This window comes from Aythya fuligula, chromosome 1 (genome assembly GCF_009819795.1).
Source record: "Aythya fuligula isolate bAytFul2 chromosome 1, bAytFul2.pri, whole genome shotgun sequence".
Taxonomy (NCBI): Eukaryota; Metazoa; Chordata; class Aves; order Anseriformes; family Anatidae; genus Aythya; species Aythya fuligula.
In genome coordinates, this window is record NC_045559.1 from 75,453,592 (window position 1) to 75,481,400 (window position 27,809).

General features: G+C 40.0%; 1 protein-coding gene across 1 annotated transcript in view; it reads left to right on the forward strand.

The window, feature by feature from the left end:
* ITPR2 (inositol 1,4,5-trisphosphate receptor type 2) overlaps positions 1-27,809 on the forward strand; it is a 266,820-nt gene that overhangs the window by 22,905 nt on the left and 216,106 nt on the right. Inside the window, 7 exon segments of the mRNA XM_032186220.1 lie at positions 9,427-9,497; positions 17,916-18,031; positions 19,260-19,346; positions 20,055-20,213; positions 25,317-25,415; positions 25,954-26,037; positions 27,659-27,805. Of these exon segments, the coding sequence (XP_032042111.1) occupies positions 9,427-9,497; positions 17,916-18,031; positions 19,260-19,346; positions 20,055-20,213; positions 25,317-25,415; positions 25,954-26,037; positions 27,659-27,805 (763 nt within the window).

Sequence of the window (27,809 nt, forward strand, 5' to 3'; positions counted from 1 at the left end):
CAGGGTGGTTGGAGGGCTCACTTAGATTGTTTTGCAAAAGTATGGTCCTCTTGACATGATGTGAGGTAGAATATAGGCAAAGGGGAGAGAGAGAGGCTGTGTCCAGAGGGTGCTTCAACCTCCTGTTTTACATATCTATCCTAGAAAAGGTTGGTATTGCCCTCTGGAGGTGTCCATCTCTCAATCTGGACTACAAAAGGGGGTTAGATGATGGATTTGAGCTAGACACCTTATGCTTTCATGGCTGAACTTAAGCTGCAAGAATGCCATTTTCCATCCCGTCTCCAGGTGAACTTGCCTTGGCAGTGGTGAGCTTGCTGGTGGTAATGACAGCAGTGGACTCCATGCTTTTGAAGAATCTCCGGAAGAGCTGTGCACCTGGTGCTGACACTGCTTTTCATCTATACAGCACTTCGTGCCCCAGTGCACTTTTGGGAAGGCAGGGTAGTTGGGGTGAAATCTTGGTCTCACAGGCATCAGTGGAAATCTTGCCAGTGAGTTCAAAGAGAGCCAGGATTTCACCCAAAAAGGAAAACACAATAGAAACGGAAAATTTGTCCAGTCTCCCAGGTGATGCATATTGTCAGTGGGTCTATGTTCTGCAAGTTGCTACTGCTCATTTTCAGAAAGCTTTCCTAATACTCATTTTATCCTTTCAATTTCTTAGCTTTAAAAGAACGTCTCAATAAAAAAGTTATCTGAAAGAGTATGCTTTCCTGTATAAGATTTCCTTTTGTCAAATGCCTGTAGGCTATTGTGACGTCTTTGTAAGTTAGTTTTACTTTTCATATTTTCTAAAAAGAAATAAAATAATAATCTGATGTTTACTTGATTTTATGGGAATGCAATTTGTTTTTCAAGGCTACTGAGGCAGACTGAAGCCAAAACAAGCCTTTGAGCAAAACACCACTGTTTTAGAGTAGGACTTCGTATGACTGGGGAGTAAGCCAGGTGGGGCAGGGTGGCACACCTCTTTCTCCCATTGCTCATTGTGAAGTCTCATTTTGACAGCAGAAAATAGGAGTGCTTTGCACCACTAAGAAGTGATGTAACTTATGTTTTATTAATGTCAAGGTCTTGACATCCTGTGCAAATGCTGAGTTCCCTGGCAAAATTAGTATACCCAACTTCAAGTTCAGTACCATTTTCCTCATGCTTAAATGACTTACCCATTATACTAAGAAAATTGTAGAACTGAGACTAAAATCTAAGAACCCAGTTTTCACCCCTGCACTGCAGTCTCCCAAGTAGCATTGTGTTCTATTGTTACCATTTATTTTAATTCTATTGCTATTTATGTTAGTTTATATAATGTTTTAAATGTAAATACAACTGTAAAATAGATAAATAAGTTGTACTGAACAGTTTTCTGAAACTAAAAGCATGACTGGATATAATACAATACAGAAGAATAACAAGGTGGCGTTCAAGATTTATAGCTGAGGTACTTAACTGAACAGGCAAAACTTTTTTCCTCTTTGACTTACAAGCCTGCAGGTACAGTTACAAGAATATATGAATATGCTATCAGATAAAGAAAAAACTTTAGGGCTGCTTATTAGTGCAATTGTTAATGCAGCTGTGGAACTGTCTGCCTGTATGCTGTTGTTTCATTTTCCAGTATATGCTTGGTACATTGGTTTGTGCCCTTGTTTCTCCTTAGTGTTTGATAATACAGTTCAAAGTGCCCTATATAAGCACTTTTCAGCATGGCAAGAATAGCTAAGTGTTCCTGATCTGTGCGACTGAGATAAAAATGCACAAATACACCTACATTCATGCTTTAAACTGAGGATGGCTTATGGTGAAATTTATTTGCTGTTTCGAGTATTTCAGATATATATATATTTTTCCCCAGAGTAGGGATGTTTATTTAATAGCATCTTTCAACCTATGTTGAGCTTTGCATTTTTGCCAATTAAGATTTGTTTAGAAAAGGAAGGATAAAATTGCTGATGTTAAAGATAAGCAAGAGTCAGACTTTTTAGTCTGTGCTGCTGTGCCTCATTGGCATGAAGTACAGTAATTGTGTAAATACTGAGTACTGTGACCAAAAGAAATTTTTAACATGCAGTCTTCCTAGATGGTACAGGAGCTCTTAGCCCTGCTCTAAGTGCAGGGAAGATCCTTTTCATTTTTTGTGCAAGCTGGGTTTAATGTAGGAGACCCTGAAAGATTAAAGATGTGAAGAGGATGAAAAGTTATGCTTTGTAAAGGAAGGAGACAGGAAAAGCACAAATTTCATACAGTGGGAGCTATGTCATAGAGCTGTAAATAATTTGAATCAGGATTGGTAGTCAAAAAGGAGTATGAACTCACATTTTGGGAAGGGTGAGGTATAATAACTCTAGAGTTTTGGCAGGAGACTGCTTGAAGCAAGCAAGAACTGGGCTGACCTAGATGCCTGATAAGAGGCAAACTGAAATGAAAAGTGGGTGGACCTGGAGAACTGGGTGGACCTGATTGTTTTGGCACTTAAGTATTTGATGCTTGATTTCCAGGGCAGCAAAATGTTAATAACCTATTGTTCATTATTGGTCAACTCCTTACTAATATGACTGGCACCTTTCTTCCCGAGCAGTTACTGCGTGCTGGGATGTGAGGAAGGCAGGAGAAGCTTTGCAGGCAAGAGCTCCAGTTAGGAAAGGAAGAAGTGCTTTGAGCGGAAGGTGCTCTAGAGGAGTGTTTCAGATAAGGAGGCTGTATGTGTGTAGGGATGGCTGTGGAAAAAAGGAAGGGAGGTTTTGAGGGCTCTTTTGCTCATGAGGGTGTTGAGGTCTTGCCTTTGGGACATAACCTCAGCATGATTTGTGAATTGATGCTGAACAGAGATCAGGCTTGGCTCCACTCGCGATTAAAATGTCCAGCTTCTCTTGCTGATATCTCTTGTCAGCATTGTCCCCTCCTCCTGATGTTGTGAGGCCTTACACTGCTGAGAAAATCAGTTAAAGGATGATACTGCAGGAACAAAGAGTGAAAGCTGAGTGACTGAGAGAGGAAGTGTCTTCAGTCTAACACACTCTAGGTTTGTTTATTGAGCTTTTTGAGGGATAAAATACTCTACATATGTGTAAAGAGTACCAAGCTCAGCTCTGCACATCCCCGTGTTATAATAGACATCAGTAGTTGTTGTGTATTTTTTAACAAGTTAGGCACAAGAATCTGCATTCATGTAGTTATATATATATATATATATATATATATATATATATATATATATGAGAGTTTATATGCTAGTATGTTTTGTCTCCTCTTGTGTGTTATTTTCTATATTGTTTTATTTAGTAATCTTGGCTACAAAAAGTGAAAGTCTTGCTCTTTTGGTAGGATGAGACAAAACTTTCAGGATGGTATTTTTTTAAATTGAAGGCACAACTCTTCAACTCTTCAGATTGACAATACATGAATATAGACTATGTGACTGCTGTCTTGGACAATCTAAAAGGCACCTAACATGAAAAAGACCTAAAATTCATGAAATCCATCATCATCGCTTTTCTGGCATGGTATCTCTTCTCTTACAATGTTTTTTGTTTTACAGAATGTGATTGTATCTCGGCAGTAATTTTAAAATAACTCATCACTGTGAATAATTTTTCTAGGATCGTTGCTATATGACTATTCCATGAGCCTTGTGCTATACCTGCAAGTTCCTAGAAACCTTAGGTATATTTAACTTTAGCTTGTGTTAGGTAATCTGAATGGCTTGTAGAACTTGAAGGCTCATTTAGCATATATGATTCATACCTGTAAACCTGTCTACCAGTAGTCTTTATGCCAACACGTCTGTCTTACCAGTTACACTTCTACCCTATAGTCCCACTCCTCCCATTTCTCCAAATACAGTTAAGACACACTGGCCCTATGCATATGCATTGTGTTTTTTAAATTTTTTTTCTTTTTTCCTGAAAGTCCCTAGAAAAGCTGCTTCTGTACCCAGAAGAAAGATGTAGTGGTGTCGTGGTTTAACCCGGCCGGCAGCTAAACACCACGCAGCCGTTTGCTCACCCTCCCCCCTCCCTCTCTGGGACAGGGGAGAGAAATGGAAAGTGAAGCCCGTGAGTTGAGATAAAGACAGTTTAATAAGACAGGAGAATAATAATAACAAAAATAATAATAACAATAATAATAATAATACAATGGTGATAATAGGAAAGTAATAATAATATGTACAAACAAGTGATGCACAATGCAATTGCTCACCACCTGCTGACCGATGCCCAGCCTAACCCCGAGCAGTCCGGCCCCCTCCCCCCGGCTAGCCACCCCTATATATTGTTTAGCATGACGTCAGATGGTATGGAATACCCCTTTGGCTAGTTTGGGTCACCTGTCCTGGGTCTGTCCCCTCCCAGCTCTTACTGCACCCCCAGCCTGCCTGTTGGCAGGACAGAGCAAAAGGCTGAGATGTCCTTGGCTTGGTATAAGCACTGCTCTGCAACAATTAAAACATCGGGGTGTTATCAGCACTCTTCTCATCCTAAGCCAAAACACAGCATTCCACCAGCTACTAGGAAGAAAATTAATTCTGTTCTAACTGAAACCAGGACAAGTGGGAATTACCCCAGGTTATTGTTCTGCTGCTTCTGTCCAGTGCCCAGGGAGTGGACCATTTGTAGAAGCTGTTTGAAAAGCTTGAAGGTGATATTAGGCAAGTTCTGAATGCATAGCATCAGGAAATAGTGTTCCTGTCATCTTACTGCTGAAACACCACCAAACACAAGCGGCAGTATGTTTAAAACTGCTCATGAGTATGTTGCAGAAAGGTGTCACCTTACAGATGGAATTCATTGCTGCAAAATCGTACCAAACTGAATGTGTCTAAAGATGCTTGGTTTTGCATGTGGAGAGAAGGGGCAGATTTTACCCCACCAGATGGTGGTGGGAGATGAGGGGAGAGGAAGATGACAATTCCTTGTTGTGTTGCAGTGTCCTGGCAAATTGTCCAGAGGAGGCCTACTAAGACAGTGAAGGGCCTAGAGGGGAAGATGTATGAGGAGTGGCTGAGGTCACTTGGCCTGTTCAGCCTGGAAAAGAGGAGGCTGAGGGGAGACCTCATCACAGTCTACAGCTTCCTCACGAGGGGCAGTGGAGGGGCAGGCACCGATCTATTCTCTGTAGTGACCTGCGGGAATGGTGTAAAGCTGTGATGGGGAGGTTCAGGCTGAATATCAGGAAGAGGTTCTTCACTGAGAGGGTTGTCATGCACTGGAACAGGCTCCCCAGGGAAGCAGTCACGGCACCAAGCCTGTCGGAGTTTAAGAAACGTTTGGACTGTGCTTTTAGTCACATGGTCTGAATTTTTGGGTAGACCTGTGTGGTGCCAAGAGTTGGACTCAATGATCCTTATGGGTCCCTTCCAACTCGGGATATTTTATAATTCTGTGCTTACAGGTGAGCTGAAAGCTGCCTTTTTCCCTCTGCCTCCACTGAGAAGAACCACAGAATCATTAAGGTTGGAAGAGACCTCCAAGGTCATCTGGTCCAACCATCACCCTACTACCAGTATCACCCACTAAATCATGTCCCTAAGCGCCAGGTCCAACCTTTCCTCATACACCCCCAGGGATGGTGACTCCACCACCTCCCTGGGCAACCCATTCCAATGCCTGACTGCTCCTTCTGAGAAGAAATATCTCCTAATTTCCAACCTAAACCTTCCCTGGTGCAACTTGAGGCCATTCCCTCCAGTCCTATCACTAGTTACCTGTGAGAAGAGGCTAACCCCCAGCTCCCCACACCTTCCTTTCAGGCAGTTGTAGAGAGCAATGACGTCTCCCCTGAGCCTCCTCTTCTCCAGACTAAACAACCCCAGTTCTCTCAGCCGCTCCTCACAGGACTTGTGTTCCAGGTCCTTCACCAGCTTTGTTGCCCTTCTCTGAAGCATGCCTTAACTTCTGGACATTGTTATAGGTAGCTTTATTTCTTGTTAAATGTGACTTTGTACAGTGTAGCATGAGGTCTTAATGACTTTAATACCTGCTTGTCCGCGAGGTTGTCTGGTGAGTGGCATAATGAGGAACTGCCCTTAGTTCCCCTGCAGGGAGTGGAAAAACTTTCACTGGCTTCAGTGGGAGAATGATTGTGGTAGCTAAGACCAGCAGTCCCATGAACATTGTTACTTTCAGACCCTAACTCTGCAACTACTGTATACAAAGGGGTATGCGTAAAGGTCCAGTGCCACAGTTGTTATTTTGACTTCTCTAATGATTTATCTGAGGCACCACTAAGGTACTGTACAACTTAATTACTGCAGATCTGCAGTGATTACTTAAAGCATTGTGCATAAACCAGATATTTAGGGAGCAACTTGCACAAATAAAAATCATGCCATACACGTGCAGGGAACTTGTTTGTCATTTTTGTGCAGCCACCATCAAAAATTGAAATGTAGTCATGTCACATCTAACAGGTAATAAATGACAATAGGGAGCACAAAGCAGTTCTGTTTATTTGCAGTCCAGCAAAAGAATGAAACCATTAAGCCCTTTGAAGTTTGCCAAAGCTTTTTTGATGGTACAATGGCTTGAATATTTGTTTAATAATATAGATCAGTATTTAAATAGATTGCACATTTGATTGTATAACATAGTAAACTCTTCCTTTATCAGCAAAGTCTTACTTTGTGCTCTTTGGCCTTCTATGCAAAGCAGCAAGTAAGTGATGGTGGAAGGTGCTGCATAGTGGCTTAGTGGAAGCTGCAGGTGCCCAGGATGTTTTGTGGTCAAGCCTGTTACTTGATTTCCCACCTCAAATGAATTGTTTGCAGGCTGCATAGGCCATTAATGCAGCCACCTACCAGACTTCGGTAATAAACCAACATCTGCTCTCTGTCTTGCTTTAAAAAGTGGGGTTTGAATATTATGAATTGTATACTCAGGGGAAGTGCTCTGTGTTTGAGAAGCCTCTTTCTGCTGAGAGTCAGAGGCTGAAGTCCTTGCATTGTGTGTGGTACGGAACTCGGCTCTCGCTATGCCACCGTAACAAGTACCTCTGCAGTAAACAAGTAGCTCCTGAACTCCTTGGAGTACCTACTCCTGGAACACAGGATGAATATCGTCATATGAAAATGTTGGTGATTAAATTGCAGGAAGACTGCTGTACAGACAAACCAGTAAAGCAGTACTTTTTTTTTTTTTTTTTTTTTTGGTTCTGTGTTGCAAGACATTTTGTGGGAAACAAAAGTGTCAGAAACTGAAGCACTGAGCAAGAAGGACTCAGGAGGTGGTGTTTCTATTCTGTCACACATTCGACTGTCCTGCCCCATGCCAATTAATCTTTCTGAGCTGTCATTTCCTGTATATAGGATGGGAGCAGTAGCAGTTCCTTCCTCCTTTGTCTGCCTTGCCTGATGTCTTTGGTTCCTAATGACTGCAGAACGCATTTATGGTACTTATCTTTGCGCCTTTAGGCAATGCTGAAATGAAAATGACTGATAATAAGTATTTAATGTCTGTTTTCTCTGCCTAGGATGTCCAGAATATATTTGAATTCTGCAGCTGATCATTTCAGAGGGAGTACAGGATCTTGTTTGTTTTTCTCAGCACCAGCACTGTGTTTTGTGTATGGCTTTTGTTATGGCGATGTGGTGCCATGATGAACGTTTTGCATTTTATCCATGGTTAGAGCTGTCACTAGGGTACACAAGATGTCACTAAGGAACACAGGATGTTCCTTGTGAGTCACACAGCTTCCCGCATACTGTCCTCCATCCTGCCGCTGTTTAAGGGTTAAACCTTATGAGTTCATTCAGACAAGCATTAGCAGGATTTTGCAGCTGGGGAGTACTTCTTGACATTAAAAACCCTTGGCAAGGCTTCTGTAAAGCATTTCAACGTTTATCCTTTTGGAGTCTCCTGTTTTCAGAAAGTCACCGAAGCCGGTGAAATTTGAAATCCAGCTAGATTTTGAAATTGCATCCTATGAGAGGTTTCAAGCAGCAACTCTCAGGAGATGCTGCTGTGATAACACATGGTAGGGACGGTTCCTGCCTTACTAGTGGGTGCCCAGAGGAATGGGTGAGGACTGGGGCTGGTGGGGAAAGGCCAAGGGCGTCTTGCTGCTCCCCTGCCTTTTTGCTTCAGTCCTAGTTACTCTCTGTCACTCCTTTAAAAACAAATTAGGCAGGATACTGTCAGGAATGATGTAGGTAGTACTGTACAGTCCTGACTTGGGGCGAGAGGTAGTTCTGTCCAACCTTGTTTTTCCTATGATTCTAGGTTTTAGATGCTGCTTACAGGAAGCTTTGGTCTATTAGCTCATACACAGAGGGCATCTTGCAGGAGTGATTCTTCTAAATCCTGCTCTCCAAACCTGTCTCTGTTCTTGCTAAGCCCCAAGGTATAAACCTGTGCAAAAAACACACCTACCTGAGGGCCATGGCAGGCTGTCTCGGGCTCCTGTAGCTGCCCCTTCACTTTTCTCTTCTCACTGAAAGCTTGCATTTGCAGCTAAATATGTTACAAGAACTGAGCTGCCATATTAGGGGTACAAAATTCACGTGCATGCTGGGAGATTGGTCTTGTGGTGCCAAAACCTTCAACTTGAGTGAAAACTGAATGCATCTGTTGCATAACTTGGATGAACCCAAATTACACCTTTTCTGGCAGTTTCCCACAGAAAATGCTGCTAAGACTTTTGTGCCGAATGGCAGGGCAGTAGTGTGTCCTTAAGCATGATTTTCCTGAATAATTGTTTGAAACAGGCAGATTATTTACAGGATACTTCCTGAAGGGAAGCTGAATTTATGTTTAGGAAGTTCTGTGATAAGATTAACAATTTTTTGTCTGCTAAGTGGGGCGCTTAATCTTTTTGAATTTTATTGTTTATTTAATTCTAAAGTGTTGTGAGAAACATATTTAATTTGTTATTTATATTTTCTGCTGTGGGTTAAATAAACGCTTATTCATTCTACCAAAGGAAAATTTGCTCCTGTGAGTCTTGATCAGAGCTGAATATTGATTTCAGGTGCCTCCCCTGGAGGAAGAAACCTGGAAATTATGAAGAAGATTAGCAGAATGTTTGAAGACTGTAATTCAAGGTGTTATATCAGACTCTGGATTCAAATTCTAGCTACAACAATATTGTGAAACATCAAGTCCTTGGTGAACCCTTCCTGCACGTGCTGGTTGCATAGGGAGGTTGACATACAATCTTGTACCCACACAAAAGCTGCTTACCCTGCGTGCTTTTAAAAGTCCTCAGTGCAGATGCAGGGATCTGTGAGCAGTGGCAGGGTTATGGCCAAGCTAACCTGCTTTAACTTAAATGTCCCTCCTTGTGTCTGACAAAAATGTAGCTTCAGTTTTTCAATTAAATTAGAAAAATGTGTGAATTTCAGTACCAAAGATATGACATGTTTGCCAACAACATACATAAATGCAGACGTATATGTTTTAGTAAATATTACAACTTTTGTTTTTCTAGGTTAGTGGATGACAGATGTGTGGTTCAGCCAGATGCAGGCGACCTTGCCAACCCTCCAAAGAAGTTCAGAGGTCAGTAACTCAGGATATATATATGTGTTTGCGTGTGTGTGCATCTGTATTTATTGATGCAAAGATTTACATTGTATTTATTGAGATTGGGCAAAGATTTACATTGCCAGACAAGTAACTTCCTGGAAGCCTTGGTGGTTTGTGAGTATATTGCTGAAGTTTCAAGCTGGAATGTGAAAGGCCAATTTCAAGAACTAAACGCCAGATCAGCAAAGGCATTGGGGTAGGCAGAGAACATGAGAAAAGCAATTAACCTGGTGGTAATCCAAGAACCAGTTACTCTGTTTTGTCCACTGAATGCAGATACCTCACTTTGTGACCAACTCCGTGTCCGTGCTCCTCCAGCCCTGCTCTTACTGTAAATGGGAAACAAGCTCACGAGATTCACAACTACTGGAGTTGCTGCAGTTCTTTTTTTTTTTTTTTTAAGATAAACCGGTGTTATAAAGACTACCCCCATTATTTTGTCAGTTTTTTGTTTTGTTTTCCCTTAAAACCATGTCTTGTTTTTCTCAACTTTTTTAGACATGCGCTTGTAGATTAGATGTGGATAATTCCACTGTTTTGCTTGATGGAAAAAATAACAAAGCACTGACAACATGCAGTTTCTACTTCTTGAATGCCAAAAATACTCTTTTGGTATCAGAAGTTCTCTGTGTTTATATGCAGGGAAGGAAATTAAACCTTTCAGGGTCTTGTTTGTACTTAATTTAAGCCATCAACTCTATCTGCACGAAAGTGGAGACTTGCTAGCCTGATCCAGACTTCTGTTGGCTTAAATAGACCTCGAATCACATCTGTTATAAGGACAGTAATAGCTTTCCTGGTTTACAGCAAATAAAACACATTTCATGCCCCAGATCATCACTGATTGTGTCTATTTCAAGGGGTGAAACAGAGGTTCTTAACCATATTTCCAGGGTTTATTGGAAAAAAAAAAAAAAAAAACGTGTTTAAAACATTGAGAGACTAAAGCTCTGTTTTCCCGGAGTATGCAGAGTTTATTTTCCATCACATGTTCAGGAAACATCACCAGTTGGTTCCAGTTCCAACATTCAGCACATCTACAGACCTTGGAAATTGGAAAATGAGGAAAATGAGGGCATATACTTAGAAACTAATAGTGATAAATCTCAGTTACTTGCACAACGTCATGAAATAACTTCATAGCAGAGATGGGGATAACATCTAGTTCTCCAGTGTGGTTTTCAAGCTACCTAGCTGTGATTACATCTTCTTACTGTCTGAAAATATATGTTTAATTCACAGCTTGAATCTTGCATAAAATTTCATATGGGCATTCTTTGTACAGTTCTCTCGCTTCACCACCCTGATTTTGTCCCAAAGTAGAACATACCTAGGTTTCTAGATGAGCCAGGAGTCACTGGAAAAGATTTGCATGTGATAGTGCAATTGCAAAATATGTCAAAATGCCCGCCGTTGAGGAGATAAACAGAGGTTAAAAAGACAACCTTGAGACCTTGAGTTTTTCATTGTTTAACTTTTGAGTGCTTGATTTTATAACTTCAGAAGAGTTCTTTTATTGTGGTCGTGATGTTCTTTCTTACCTTGGAAAGACGAAGGAAAAAGGTGATAGCATTCTTTGTTGAGTTTTCCCTCCCAAAACATATTTCAACAGCATCAGGAAGGATTGAACTCTTTGATCCAGGGTGCAAGGTTTTTGAAATCACAGTACTAATGGCATGCCACTAATGGTGGCAGTAGTACATATGCATGTAGATCAGACATTGGAAGGGAGTAAGACACAGAGAAAACCTACAGCTGTTCTTTGCTGGTAGGGGAATGCAAAGACTGTGCTCCTGAGTTGCATCCCAGCCACTTGCAGGGGAATGTTTTCTATTAGTTGTAGAAAGTTTTGGCTGTGTTCCTGTTGTGATGCTGTTCTGTTGCTTTCATAACACATCTCTTTACCTCTAGTTCCCCTTACTCCTTCTCCCCAGCATCCAAGCTTTCCTTTCTTCTAACTCATGTATCCAGTTCTTGGGATCCCTCTCTTAACCTTTCTTCCCACCCCCAAATCTTGTTACTAGCTGTTTCTCTCCTCTTCCTCACTGCTGCCTCTTAGCTCTCTTTGGCTCCAGCAGTCTCTCTTCCTGTCATTCCTTATCCCTTTCCATTTTAGGGCGTGCCCATACCTGACAATCTTGGAGTGGCTTGCCCAGCTTGTGCTGGCATTGTGATAGCATGTGAATTTGGCTGAACTGCAAGACCTGCAGGAGAAGCTAAATCAGTGTAAAAGTGATTTTTGTGGCCTTTATAGATGCAACCCACCATGCTGTAACATCATGGCTATGTTGTTAGTGCCCCATCTAGCATCTAGTAGCATTTTCGTACATGACTAGTGGCAGTCATGGAAGGGCTGCAGCAAAGATAAAAACTGTAATTGGTATACATATATATAATCTTCTTCTTTGCTATAGAAGTCTAATCCTAAGGAAACTGGGAATAGCAGGGGTTTTGTTTAGAACACAGTAGAGACTCTCTGTCTAATTAGAATTTAGTGCTTGCTGCCACAGAGCTGCACCTTGGGACTTTTGCTCTGCCCAGGCAGTCTTGGGATAGATGACACTCAGTTTACAGTGAGGATGACATACATACCTGCAACAACCTAGATCAGGTAGAAGCTATGAGATGGAGGCAGGTGGTGAGTGTATACAGACCTCTCAAGAGTATTTTAGAGCTGTGCCCTAATAATCACCTATGAAGCATGGACAGTACAAAACTTTTGAGGACTGGGAACACTGTGACAATTAGATGTCTGTATTATAAGGCCAACCACAGCACATCTCTACCACTCTGTTAAATTTCTTGTTTATGCTCAAAAGCACCAAGGCAAAAGAGCTGCTAAAAGTTCTTCATATAAGCAAGAAATGTAAGCAAAATACATGCTTTTCTCCCTAAGAATCTGCTGGGAAATAAAATTCAATTAAAATCATGAAGTTAATAAAACAAACAAAAAAGACTTTAAGTAGGTTCTTGACATAAAAAGATGACTTAGGCAGGGATGATTAATTGAGTGATTAGACATAAGTAACTAAAAATAGCATCTAACGGCAGGAAGAGTAGGGCCTCTTTAGTAATAGGAACGGCTGTCTGTATGGTTTACAGTGTTTTTATCACTCATAGTTGAAACTGGCGTTGATGTGAGGTTTGAGCATGACCTACAAGTCAAAGAAGTATGAGAAAGGCATGTTTCTAACAAGATGTTTAGATTCTAAGGACTGACTCTGAAAATGAACATCAGAGGACTGTTTGCTCTTTTTTTGGTAATATTTTATCTATTCCGCCTCCTTCCTCCCTGCCTCCAAAAAACGACAAAAAATTTGTGTTTTCTAACTACTTGTAACCCTCTGAGTTCACTCAGAGATCAAATTTAGGTACAGAGCTGTTGGTCTGAACTGAAAGCCAACGTAAAGAGATGTCTCAAAATAGCAGTTTCATTTTTGTTATGTGTTTACTTTTTTTTTTTTTTTTTGAGTGGGTGGTAGCTATTCTAGTTGTTTCAGAACATCCTACAAAACAGAGTATTGTTAAACTAAGGAAAGCAATAGCTCCTTTTCATTTTCTGTCCATATAAAGAAGCTGTGTTCCATATTTCCCCTTCAGTCGCACTGGAATGACTCTGGAGTGGCTTTCTGTTCAACAGTGCAGATTTGCATCACTGTAAAGGAGGGCAGAATTTGGTCCAACACATGTTTCCTGAAGTCTGTTGAAAAAAAAAAGAAGCATTTACTATTTTGCGGTTGAATTTAAGGGACTGATGAAGCCAGGTGCTTCTTGTCCTAATTCTATCTGAAGTTTATGAGCTAAAGCACTTAGTGTGATGGTGGAAATGCTTTCCACATTGCAGGAGCAGATTCACTGTTACTAGGAAGAATGGCATGTACAATAAATCATGTTCACATGAAGAAAAGGCATATCATGAGCAACAGAACTGCAGGTTTCTCTAAGCTGTGACCGTAAGCACACTTTAGCTTGATGTTGTTATCTTTGGTGGGAAACAATTTCATCTTCCACGGTCTAAAATAGCTCTGGTAAGACCTGCTTGTTGGTCAAATGTAGCAACTCTGAAAAAGGAGCACAGGACTCTTTTCTAGTTCGAATCAAAAATGACTTAAGTTCTTAAACTGATTTTAAATTCGCTGCATTTCATACTTCCTTGTCTTGAGGCATCTGCAATGTAGTCAATGTTTGAGTTACCAAATAGGCGACTTCCTGCTTTTGTCTTGGTGTTTAGTCTGTTCCTCTTCTACTTCTCCTTTCCTCTTTCCATCCTTTCCTCTGCCATCTGCCATTTTCTTCTTTACTTGCCTTCTCCTACATCATCGTGGTTTGTTCTTAGGTTTTCTCCTTGTTTCAGTTCAATAGACGCTTTCATTTTCTTCTCAGATTCCTGATTGCTTTTTCCATTGTCCACCTTATGATTCTTCATGGCCCCACTTCTTCCTCCTTGTTCCCTTGTATTCCTCTGTTTCCATTATCATGTCAGCTCCTTTTAGCTTTCTGTAATTCCTTCAAAACACGTAGATTGGTACACACTTTGATTTAATAGACCTACCACTTCCCATTTGTCATTCTGCTGCTTTGAGTAAAGCCATAATTTTGCTAGTTCTCCACATAACTGAAAATCTTCTGTGATGGCTAAGAGTTAAATTTCTAATACCTTACCCACAACAAAAAAAGACAATGACAAATACTGTTCTAAGCCATCCTTATGCAATATCAAGAAACATTTAAAAGGTATAAGAGGAGTTCTTCTCCTTTTCAGACTTCCTGGGTATAGTTGTTTTTTGTTCAGAGGACGTGCTGTATATGTTCTACCCACTATTACCTTCTTTAAATTTTGTGCACATTTGCAGGATTAGACATATGGGCAGTTTGGTGCTGAGTGCATCCTCTCTGGGAATTGCTGCTTTCCATCTTTTGGTAGTAAATTAATAAATGCCATTTTTTTCCTTATAAAATAAGTAATTGATATATCTCTCCACAGTGATAAATTGTCATATTTTCTTACTTTCTAGCAAGCCAAGGTGTAGTATAGGAAGGTAAGGTTCATTTCTCCCCCTCTGCAGCCAGGGAGAGGAAGAGTGGAGTTCCCTGTTCTTTGCATTTTGTAAATAAAACATATTTTATAATATTTTATTCATTTAGAAATATTTATTTTTATAAGCATTTGTACATTTTTTTTAAAAAGTCTGTTTGGGGAGGAATGGGAGATTTTTTTTTTTCCATCTTCACTTTGTGCATAGGCAATTCAGATTTTGCTTTTGGAGGTATGAAAGAATTGATGGAACTGCAGAAATTAAATACATGAAAGTTTAGTAAGTGAAACTGGCTGATACTTCTAAGCTGTTTGCTTTAAAGCAATTTGCTTACTTTTCATAGTGCCTACTTAACTTGTGTCCTAAGGAAGAGAAGCATTTATGCAAAACTCCATAAAGTAAAGAAAATTGCTTTCAGTTTATTTTCTTTCCTGTTCATTTAAACTATAGCTTCTATAGGGCAGGAACTGCTTTTTTTTTTTTTTTTTTTTTTTTTTTTTTTTTTTTTTTTTTCCCTGATGTTTAGGATCACAAAGCTTGAATATAGTGTTCTACTGTTACTCTCATAAAAGTAACTATAAAAGAGACCAGAGAAAAAAAAAATCAACAGGTGAACTATTTTTAATGTATCTGGAATCTGGGAAAAACAAACAAACAAACAAAAAAACCCCACCTTGTATGGAAACAAAGAGTACAAAGAGCATGACAAAGAGTATGAGTTTTTTTCTTCTCTGAATTTAAGAAAATAATAATAGTTTTTAAAATAAGTTCTTGGAAGCACGACTTTTAAGCATAAGATTGAAACTCAGGAAGACTTTTGCAGCATGGTTGTAGATTTAGCTATGTGGCTGAGGCTATGTAGCACCTGTTCTGTCTCCATTTCTTTAAGAAGTATCACTGGGAAATATTCACCCAACTTTGTGAAAAATAAACCTGCAGTAATGATTATCTGGCTATGTATGTGTTGCATTTCTGTGCAGTGTACTAGTACTGTGCGTTGAGACTCTGCACGAAGGTGGGAAGCTGTGTGTTTACTGAAGTAGCAGAATATGTGTGGAGTAACTGAGAAATGGAAACTGGTCCTATAAAAAGACAGTACAGTTACTTTAGGAAAGTAAGTATTTCAAGATATGTTCTGAGAAGGCACATTAATTGTAGACTGTTACAGAAAATAATAGCTGATTTTTTGTCCTATGATCTTCTTCAACATACAGTATGACTTACCAGTATGGGTTATTTTTTTTTAGTTGGGGTGGTGGTGTAAATTTTTTTTGCCTTCTTTGTTTCTGATCAGAGTATTGTAAAAGTTACCCAGAGGGTTTTCATGTACTCTGAGCTGTGTTACAGAGTTCTCTTTGTAAATGTTCTCCTTTGAATGAAAGTAAGTATCTCTGCAAGGTGACAGGGTTTGCTTTGATAAAGCTTTGTAACATTTTCTTCTAGGAAAAGCAGCACAGGCCTGTGATTAGGGAGCAGACCAGTCAGGCCTATTGGTGAAATGTCAAGGAAACTTCTACTGCTGGTGGCCTTTCTGTGCACAGATTTTGCTCCTATGGATATTGAAGGAAGATTGACTGCTGTGAAGGGAGGAGGCAATGCAATTGAAGTGGTGATGTGATGATGTGCAATATGTGGCATTTCAGCCAATATATGAGACACTAAATGACAAGTTTGCAGAACCAAAAGCATTGCAGCTTAGGTTGTGTATTGAGAGCCAGCACTGTAGCAGTTAGCTCTGGGGGATGCAGGTGCTGGGAGCAACTTGTGGCACAGTATTACTAGTGGTTTTGGCAGCATTAGCTCTAGATAGCTGTGCTTAGCTGTGCCTGTTTGTACCTGAGAATCCTGCCAAATTTATTTTGCTAAGTAATGCAAGTTCATTTTATATATTTAGTAAGGACACGGCCAATCTTCATGCTAGATTTCCCTCTCCTCTTGTATTGTGTACAGAGGTGTTCCTATTGCGATTTGGTTTCAGTAACTCCTGACAAATTGTGATGGGTTGGATACATTGACCTGAATCTCTTCTTTCCTGCATTGAAAAGTAATTATGTTGAATTGTCAGTGTTTCAAATGAGAATAAGATCTGCCTTCGTATCTAGCATCTTCTATAGAGAGGTGTTATGAGTTTGACACTTGAATTTCCATTCAAGGGTGGAACAGATCTAGGAAACTTTCCTCATCATATGTGATGCACAGGACTTCCCACCTGCTGTTGTGGATGGGAGAGCGTAGTTAGCAACTGCAGATGTAAACTCAGTATAGGAATTAGATGGTGAGTAAACAGCATTGTCAAATAGAAGCCATCTGCTGCTAACCTGACAAGGATTAAAAACTCAGGCTGTGATTTCTGATTAGAACTCCATAGCTCCAACTCCATGTTGGAACCTCACGGATACAAATGCCGTGGGATTGTGTTCTTGCTTGGGTCAGTGTACTCTTATTACTGTTATGATGGCTGCTGTTGTGCGAGTGTATTCTTTAGACATCCCACTAATTTTGTCATTAAATGTGAGTATTGTGACAGGAAATGAAGCAAGAGTAATCCTTCCAGGTCCCTGCAGTGAGCACAGTCCTGGCATAAGGCAGTGTGGTAGAGGGCTGCATGGCGGCGGTACCTGGAGAGCAGGCAGGCAGAGGAAAGTCTACAGGGCCGTGCTCTTGCCAGGGCCTGTGAAAACATCTGTCCTCCCACACCATGGCAGAGTGCAATGAAGTTTTGTGTGAGGAGCAGCCAAAGCCTTGGAAAGGACTCTGCTGCAGCGAGGAGCTTTTGACACTCAGCTGTGGTGAGCTGGGTGCTGGGAAGGTGAACATGGAGTTCACTTTCTGTGACGTTGTTGTTTTTACTGCTAGATTTTTTAATCAATCTTAGAGCAGGCACATGCAACAGTGTGTTGACCTTTGTGATAGCTTGCAGCTGAATGTCTATGTAATCCTTTGTGTTAGCTGTGCCAAAAGGAACAGGGTAACCAGATGTATGACATACAGAAAGTGAGACAACTGTTTCAAGTTTCCAAAGTCTACCTTCAGACAACACATCTGTAAATTTGTGCTGCAGCAAAGAGTACTAACAAAGCTGAAGGCAGTCTAGCATACGGGCAGGCTCCCGGCCATGCAGGGGTTGCAGAGGGGTTTCTCAGGGGGGAGTGTGTGATGCATCAAAGGGTTTTTGGTCAACTCAGATATACCACCCTGTTTATGGTATTCCTTCAACCAAACTGTTTTCTGACTGTGCTTGAACATTGTCATAACCAAGCCATTTCTGGAAAAAGAAAATCAACCAAAGCATACTTAAAAATGAAGGAAGTGTCTTTCAACACTACTTATGAGTATTTATTTCAATCTTCTACAGACTGCCTTTTCAAGGTGTGTCCTATGAACCGATATTCAGCCCAGAAGCAGTACTGGAAAGCCAAACAAGCCAAACAAGGAAACCATACAGAAGCAGCACTGCTGAAGAAACTTCAAGTAAGAGACATCTGTATTTGCAATCTTATCTCAATCTGCAGGCTGTAGAGTAACAATAGAATGAAAAACAATAACAAGTGCCTTGGGAACCATCATGATGGGTATTATGCCACAGCAGCAGCCTTCTCCTTTCTTAGCTCTCCTACCTCCTGACTGGCATTTATTGCCCCAGCCCTGGTTTTTGTCTTGCTTTAGGCTGTGGTTTCATTTGGACTAGGGGCTGTGCCTTCGTGCTATCAAGCTTCTAAAAGCCATAATACTTGCTTATAAAGTTAAAAATGGAGTTAATAGAATCAAGAATGGGTCCTGGTTTAAATCATGTGATTATTTTAGAACTCCTTTACAGGAGCTGGGCAGAGGGGTGGACAAAAAGGTGCTGTCCATGCTTCAGTCTGGAAATTCCTCAGAGTTGCAATTGTCTTTGCTTTCAGACTAGATTATTCTTTCAAGAACTGTTTGGGCAGATTGAATGTTGCATCAAAAACAAGACACGCATGTTGAGGAGCAAATCTGTCACTGAAAAAGAGCTGGCCTGATGTTATAATTGGATGCATAAGACTAAATGAAACAATTCTATCAAATGTGGTTCCTACTGTTTCATGTCCAGTAGAGAGGTTGTTGGTACATCCTGTTAAAAAATGCAATAAAGGCACATGGTGTGTGGCTCAAACTCTACAGAGGAATTGGAGCAAGTTGAAATTTCATTCTGTGGTTGTATTTGACCCAGACAGTCATGGTTGGCCTTACTCTTGCAAAATGTGATCTACTGGTTTTGTTTTATTATACAATATATTAAATACACAATTTATATACGAAGCATTTGTATGTAATTACAAAACAAGTAAAAATAATTTTGACAGGGAGAAGGTATCCATAGGCCCTTCTTTTTCCTCCATTAGAATGAAAATAAAGCACCTGGAACTATTTTTCTGGTTTGAAAATGTTTAAAATAGCATGCTTGGTAGGGTGTGTTAGCATGCATTTCAGGTGCGGTCAATAAATTGTGAATGAGTTTCTATTTTGGGTAATAAAAACCAGAATGATGTCAGGTGATTATTGTTCAGAAAATCATGCTGCAGGAAGAGAGGGGCACTAATTTTTTGAGTACAACAATGCTTACAGGAGGCATTTTTAATATGGTGCTATTTCCTTTTTACACTATCTGTTCCATTAGCTGAATTCAGATATTAGTTTTGTAGAATTTAAAGAAATGGTAATTCTTTTGCAGCATGCAGCAGAACTGGAACAAAAGCAGAATGAAAGTGAGAACAGAAAGCTGTTGGGTGAAATTGTAAAATACAGCAATGTCATACAGGTAAATCTATTAAAATACATCTGCCTTCTCTCAGAGCTGAAAAGGAAACAGTTGTTTCATTTCAAGGGTATGGTGAAAATGAAACTAACCACAGTAATCTGAATTGTCAAAGCTCGGGTAAACAGAACTTGGTAAAGTTTACACTATTGTGTTTTTCTGTCTGATTTAAAGACTACCAGAAGTACTACATATTCATGTTTAAATGATGTGCTACAATATACCTTTTATGTGTAATTTTTGTTGTAGTCTAGAATCTGAATGTAAATATATATCTTTATATTATTACATATATTATTTATATATTTTCAAGATTTATTTCAAAATCATACTGTAGTGGTGCTGTGCAGTTCCCTTTAAAACACTGAAGTAATTTGTATTTTGTGACATATAAATGAGACAGAAGTTATGTTCTTAAGTGCAGTACAACTTCCTTGTGAAGTTCCTGAACATAATGCTATTATTGATCCTGGCTCTGTCTGTGTAGTACATGTTGTAAAACTGATCAAGGTGTAATTCTGTCAGTCTGTTATATAGCATCTGTTTTCCTAAACTGCAGTATACTTTGGGAAATCTCTTCTAGTTTTATTTTGTCTTTGCGTATGTATGTTATGAAAAATCACTATGGTATGAAATCCCGTGCCTGCTCTTTGACTGAAGGTGGAAAAGGAAAAGCTATACTAATTTTTTAAAATTGTTATTTGTTCACAGCTACTGCACATAAAAAGTAACAAATACCTCACAGTCAATAAGAGATTGCCAGCTCTGCTAGAGAAGAATGCTATGCGGGTGTCTCTGGATGCTGCAGGGAATGAGGGATCCTGGTTTTATATACAGCCATTCTGGAAACTAAGGAGTGAAGGTGACAATGTACGTGGAAATACTGAATGTATAAGAGGGAAAAGGCAGAAGATTTCCAGAGGATGCATGGTTTCTTTGCTACTAGCATAAATTGTTCAGGAAACGAACAAACAAAAAAACAGTAGTTTGGACTATTAGCTTTTACATCTAATTAGAAGTTTTACCAAACTATATGGTCTGGAATCTGAAATGTTGCCACATTCATTTGAGCCTCTGCTGACCTGTGTTTGGGCAGTTTTGCGAAGTCCACCTGTTATATGCTGGTTTACATTAGATGAAACGCATTGGTATATTTTTGTTTTTCCTTTTTTCTTTAAGAGCCTTTAGGGTCTAATTAAACTCTCAAATTCTGGGCAAAGTTCTGGGAACAAGTCAGCAGAGAGTGTCTCTAGAAGATATGCAGGTTCCTTTAAATCTATCCCCTCTTAACACAAGAGTGGCTTCTGTGACTAAAATTGGTTTTTGATTTTCAGGTGGGTATTTTCTGGGTAGGTTTCAGTGGGAGTACTGTGTATTGGTAAGAGGAAGAAAGCACGGGAGAGCTCTTTGCTACAGATCTGAGATCTGCACCTTGAGGTCAAAACTCAGTTCTTCATTCAGTCAGCTGTGGCTTGTTTAAGAGCCCACTGTGGAAAATTCACATCTACCTCTGAGAAGGCTACATGGTGGACTTGTATGGTTTTATTTTGGGGACCTGTCTGGGAATGTTTGGCCACTCTCCCTTGTGAAGCACTAAGTGAAAGAGCCCTCACAGAATCACAGACAGGAATGCCTGTTTTCTCATGTATTTTCTTTCTCTCATTAACTTTGTGGTTACCCAGCTCTTGGGATGCTGTCCAGGATGAGTGTGGTTGCTTGCAGTTCCTTTTGGCAATATGTTGTGAGGAGGGGAAGGATTGTATTCCCAGCTAATGGTCAGAGTCCACTGAAGTCATAGTCTTTCCCTGTTATATGTAGCAATCAGAAGGTATGTGAAAACCTCTCCCTTTTCCCCAAGCCTGTTCCAGAGAAAAGGAGCGAGCATGAATAGACCTGTGGGTGCCTCTTCATGGTCTTCCAGCTAGGCAAGAGAAGTATTGTGGATCAAACATTAAGCTGATAATTCCTTTCCCTCTTTGGAAAGAAAAGAAGTGACTTACTGCTTTAAGGTTTTGGCTTAATTTCTTAGAATACCACCAGTTCAGCGTCTTCTTAATTTTTCACTCCTGGGAAATAAGTGCGTGTCATGCTTTCCAGACTGAAGACCTGGGGTTCTCATAGTGTGATCTGCAAAGCCATCACAAGCCCTTACACTTAGAGCAGAATGATCAAAATGAGGTCTTAAAAGTCATCTTCAGTGTTTTAGAGTTTTGACTTAATTTGACACCAATGTGGACGCATAAGAAATGTGAGGGTTGGGAAGCTGTTTTGCATGGAAAGTTTACATATCACTGTAGCATCACACTCCACAGGTGGATCTCTGCTGATCTCTCTCCTATTTTGTTCCCTATGAGGCCATATTTAGTGGTATCTGTATTAAAAAGGCTGCCTGGGAAACTGTCAGATTTCCTCCTAACTTAACAGCCTATTTTGGAAATTGCCCCTTCTATTTTCGATTTCTGTGCTATAAAAGGAAATTTCCCAGAGAAAATAAATTTTGGAAAGTTTTTACAGAATCTGTCTCTAGAATGGTAGAAGTGAATGTTGAGTGCTTGGGTGACTGCAACTGTGTCAGGGAACCCAGGCAAGGTAGATCCAAAAGAAAATGAAGTGGTTTTGTGTAGGGGAAACTATGATATAGGAAGTCATGTGAGTGACTTCTCTGGTAAATCATTGTGGCTGTGTAGCGTTGTGAAGTGTTTTAAAAAATATTTTTCTGAGGGGGAAAAAAAAAGAAGAAAAAGGAAAGCTTAGCTTGTACAGCAACTGGTTCATTATGCAAATAATGAAAAATATTGCAAAAAATTTACAGTAATTGGCATAACTCTGCAATGTTTTTTGCATGTCTCAGTTCTCCTTCAATGGGAGATATGAGAGATTAAGGCCAGAGCAGGTTCCATTTAGGCTGAAAAGCAAGATTTCCAGTGAGAGCAGGATTAGCTTTGTGTGGAATTCATTTTTGCTTGTCTGCCATTTTAGTTGTTTGAAAACTTGATCTTGCAGCATGACAAGGGAATTGTTGGTCTCAGACTTTGGGAATGGCCAGCCATCCATGAGAAAATTCTGCTAATTCTCCCAGTCTTTGATATATGTCAGCAGTATGATTGCCAGATGTGCATATAACACAAAAGTGATGAAGGTGGAGCAGCAGAGCCTTCAGTGTGCCTGGTAATGTACTTGAATAATTAGTCCAAACTGAAATCAGCGCTCCTGCATCTTAACAGCTAATACAGCTCCTGGTGACAGGCAGTCCTTGTGCTGTACCATAACTGCACTAGAGTATTCGGTCCGACTTCTTGGTTACAGGGTAGATGTAGCTGTTAGAGTAATTCTGTGATTGCCTATAAATTCAGTAAATCCACCTAAGTGATGCCAGACCTGATATCCCATCTAGAAGCCAAAGCAGTGGGTTTTGGATGTGGCTCTTCCTAGTTTGTGTGGCCTCACCGCCAAGTCATAGGCAACTAGGGTTGAATAAATTTAGATGAAAGTTGCTGCATCAAAGACTGAAGGACCTTGGAGATTTATCTTGAATTCAAAAGCTGAATGCTCATTGGTTTCAATGTGAAATTCCATCATTCTCTGGAATTTTATTATCTAGACCAGAAAAAACAAGAGTTTTGTCAAATGAATTGGGAATTAAATTCTCAAGAGCTGCGTGTCAGATACACACAGGGTTTCATTTGGGAAGGATTTTTTAGGGATTTCGTTTGTATGTCTGAGGAAAGAGTCCAGGCAACCAGTCAAGCTATTAGCTGACTGCTGGTTTGCAGCATGCTATGGCTGGCTGTGCCTATGGGTAGCTAAGGAAAAGAAGAAAGAGCTGGTGTTAATTTTATTTTTTCAGAGCAAAACCTTGGGAATGTGTTGTGTTCTCTTCAATAATCTCCACAAAGAATAATTCTACAGGCAGAAATGTGGGCATGCGTTCACATGATTGTGCTCTGTCTCCATTGCCTTGGGCATGCAGGGACATTAGTTGGAGTCAGAAGTGAACTGGGTGGGGTATTTGGGCATGGGTATTGGATAGGAGGAATTCAAAAGAGCAGACTTGCAGCTTGCCAAAAGCTGCGATGTGTAAGAAAAAAAGGATTCCCTCTTCACTTTGCTTTCATTTTCTATATTGCTAGAGGAGGATGTACAGGAAACTAGCAGTCTTAAACTATCTCTGTCCCTTCCTTCCCTACTGCTAATGGAGGTTAGAAACAAGCAGAAAAAGAAGAAAGTAGAAGAACATGGGATATCTCATTGCTTCCATTGCAACTGACAGAGCTGGCCAGAATTGAGGGCAGGTTACTGATGTGGACTTAAAGCAGGTTAGGAGATTGAGACTGAAACTATGACTGCACATAACAGTTCCTTCTGTGGAGCAGAGTAGCTATGTAGTTCTCCTTTCTACTGGTTGCCTCCATGATAACCACAGGAAGCATTAAAAGATATCTTACCCTTCGTCTGTTTTTATTTTTTTAAATAGGATGCTCAATGATGTGCTGTTCTCTCACTGTTATTATTGTCCAGGTGTACTTTCAATAATTTTGAAGTCCTGATTCCACTTTGCAGGATGCAAGCCTGATGTTCTTTTGATTAATGAATTGTCTGGTCTTAACTTCTTAAAACGGGCTGTAAGTAACATCTGTGTGAAGCATGGCATGCAGGAATGTATTGTATAAGTAAGGTTCTGTAAAGGCACCCTGTCATCATTTTTTTTGGTTCCGTTAGTGAACTTTTCTTATTACTTAGACCAAATAGGATTGTTACATGTAGTCTGAGCATGATGACACTGTCTTTTGCTACCGTTTATTTTAGCTGTGTTTGTAAAGAACAGACAACCTTTTTTTTTCACCCCTGCAATAAGTGGACCAGATTCATCTGCATTGAAGTTACGTAAGTCTGGATTGGGCTCTGCTAATCAATGCAGAAAAAACATTTTTATTTACATGTGTCCCAAAAAAGCATGGCTTCTGCAGCATTTCATATAGCAAAAATCACATTTAGCCACTTCTTGTCTTTGTGTGTGTGCACTTAAAATTGCTGGGAACAACATAAGCAAATCAGGACCAATGCCAACCAATCTGTGTGTATTGATTTTTTTCCCCCCCTCCTAGGTGTGAGCTGAATTCTTCATATGCACATCTCAAGCACTTTTTAGGTCAGAGACATTTTCTTATATTTCTTCTCCTTGTCTATATAACTAAGTAATTCCAAGGGCACAGGAATTTGCTTGCAAGGAGTCTAGGACTTCATCTGGTAGAGTGAAGATCTCTCAGCTGCTGTATCCAGTACCTGTGCTGAGCACCAAACATCATTTAGGGAGTAACAGGAAAGGGGATAGAGTGTGTTCACCTCTCTCTGAATTTCCAGTGGTCTATGTTCCTTACTAGTTTGCAGTTCTATAGTCTGAATCAGAGAACTCCTAAGCCTGTCCTGACGTTTGCCAGAAGATGGCATACAAAATGAGGAGTCATTGGGCTAAAAAAGCCTTTTCACAGGCAATTTCTTAAGGCTTTTGTGAAATGAAAAACATTGATGGAAGATGCTGGTTGACAGCAACAGAGGGAAAACAATCCTGTCTGACTACAGGTTGTTTTCTGAGTTTTCTCTGCATTTTGGCTGGGAGTATATATGGGATAAATAGTCCTTAATGCAAATTGTAGATTAACTGATCTGCTCCTGGAATTCATAGGTTCCATATATCTATTTCATGGTCTTGAGTTTCTGCTGAACTGGGTGACATGCTTACTGAGAATGCAAGGACTCATTAGTGTCAAGTTTCAAACCCAAGCAATTGCAGAGGCGCGCATGAACAGAACTGGCCAATAAAGAGATTCCATGTGTGTGTGAATTGTCTGCAGATAAGTTCACCAAGTGCCATTCCTAGAGCATGCATTTGAGTCACTTTTAAAAAATGCAACATTACTTCATTTTATTGGATAATTACATAGGTCAAAATTACATTTTATTTCTGACTTCCAGGTTGTTGTGGGAGATAAAGTTGTACTGATGCCAGTCAATGCAGGGCAGCCTCTGCATGCTAGCAACATTGAACTTCTAGATAACCCTGGCTGCAAAGAGGTGAGTTCATTGGGGGACAGGTAATTGTCAATCTGAGATGTATTATGCCCTGTGGTATAATACCAGAACCCCAGCATAGGCTCAGTACCAGTATTAAACATTGGTTCCAGCTTGGCCTCAAAAAAAAAAAAAAAAAAAAAAAAAAAAAAAGATGAAATGTACTTATTCTTGGCACAAATTTTCCTGTCTCTGAGAGTTTCGTTTGGTTTGTATGAGTTTCTGAAATGCTCACTGGTATGAGCAAGAGTAAGTCCTCCTCCAGAAGCTATTTAGGTTGTCTTTGGGTGATTGTAAATAGACAGAATAGCATTTTGCCCACTGAATCTTCTCCAACATCGACATCATTATGAAGTATTGAGAGCTTCAGGATCCATGTTTGGTACTGTATGTGTCTGTAACTAAGCCATATTCCCTGCTACCCTGAGAGTGGTGTGTTCTTCTATAAGAATAGAATGCTTTTTTTTAAAAAAAAAAAAAAAAAAAAAAAGACCAAACCCAACCAACCCTTATAATTCTCCAATTGTGTTTTTTCTCAAAGGTAAATGCTGTCAACTGTAACACAAGCTGGAAAATAACTTTGTTCATGAAGTTCAGTAGTTACCGAGACGATGTACTGAAAGGAGTAAGTATAATATATTGTTATTATTTTTGAATTTCAGAAATCATACCTTATTTGACTGTATAGAAATATTAGTTCTCTAGTAAATAAAAGAAAACTGAGAACTTCATGGAACCATCAAAGATCCCTTACTACTGTCCTACACGAGCCAGAGTATTTTTCCTTTGTGTTACTATCTTACCCAGTGGAATTGTCTGGATCATGCGAACTTCCAGCCTCTTCCCCCTTCCAGGGACAACTGAGGATCCTTGAGAAACGATGAAGTTCAAGCCCAGAATGATGAGTGCTCTGTACAGAATAGCTGTGATGTTTTAGTTCAGGCCAAGATGCTAAAAGCAGGTATAACAAGGTACAGAAGGGAGTGAAGTATGAAAGATGACAATAGCTGTAATAAGACAATATAGCTTTATAAGCTGATGGATTGCACAGCTTTGTGTCTCCAGATCACTTACATTTTCATTTGGAATAAATAAATTTCATTTATTCTCGCTTGTACCTTAGTAAGTCATTAACAGCTGGCTGTTTTGGGTAGGTATTGAGGGTATCACTAGGTTTTGAGGAAGAATTTGAAAGGGTGTATCTGTGTAGACCTATTTGGGCATAGTGCTTCAAGCTCTGGGGAGATGTAGAATGAAACAAAAATGATGCCAATGGAATAGAGAGGGGATATCAGTTTTGGTTGCAGAGAAAAAAAAAAGATGAAAAGATAATATTAGAGAAGAGCAAAGCAATAGGAGCTTTATAGATAGCGAATGGGATAAAGGGGATAATTGTGAATACCTTACATTTGCTCTGTAGGAAAGGAAGGGCCATGGCAAACGTCTACATGAGGGGCAAGACGAAGCAAGAAGTTCTTGCTGCATTTTTTTTGAGAAGATGAGGCTGGGAGAGGAACTGAATATGAGTTGAGAAGGGAGAAGGTGCTGTGGAGTAGTGTGAGTTTAAGAGAACCTGGATGTCCAGGACCAAGAGAGACAGAGGTTCAAAACTGGGAGCCTGACTTGTGACAGGGAAGCCTGAGAAGAGGCTGGAGTTGGGGAATGAGTCATGGAAAGTCTGAGTGGATGAAGGAAGGTGACAGAGGAGGCTTTGAGATTTCTTGAGCCTACCAAAGCATATGGTACTAATGCCCCTGTCAGAACAGGTCTAGTGAGGGTTAGTGAGGTTTGGCTCTCTAGTATAGAATGTATTACAGGAACAATGAAAGGAACTATGAGCTATGGTGTATAGCTGTACTGTGCCTTCACAGAAAGCTGGTTTCCCTAAATATCGCTAAAGATAGATCATAAATGAAAAACCCATTTAGTAAAGTTAGCTAAAATTAAAAATCACCTTTGGGTTAACTGTTACATGCTATTTGTTATAGTGCTCTGAATCAAGTTTTATTTTCATAAAAGCACATGGATGTCATGCAGGAATGAGTTACTGCATTTTATACTAGATTTCCAGACTCAGTGCTGAGGTTATATATTCTGCACTTGGTACCTGCTCTGGCAACAGGAAACTAATAAACATTTTCTTAGCATTAACTATGATGGCATCACTGAAGCTAGTACAGATATAGAGGATGAGTCCAGCAGCTTTCCATACCACTTAATAATGCTTCTTTTTCGTATCACTTTAGGGAGATGTTGTTAGGTTGTTTCATGCAGAACAAGAGAAGTTTCTGACCTGTGACGAATATGAGAAGAAACAACATATTTTCCTTCGTACTACATTGCGTCAGTCAGCTACCTCTGCAACAAGTTCTAAGGCACTGTGGGAAATAGAGGTAC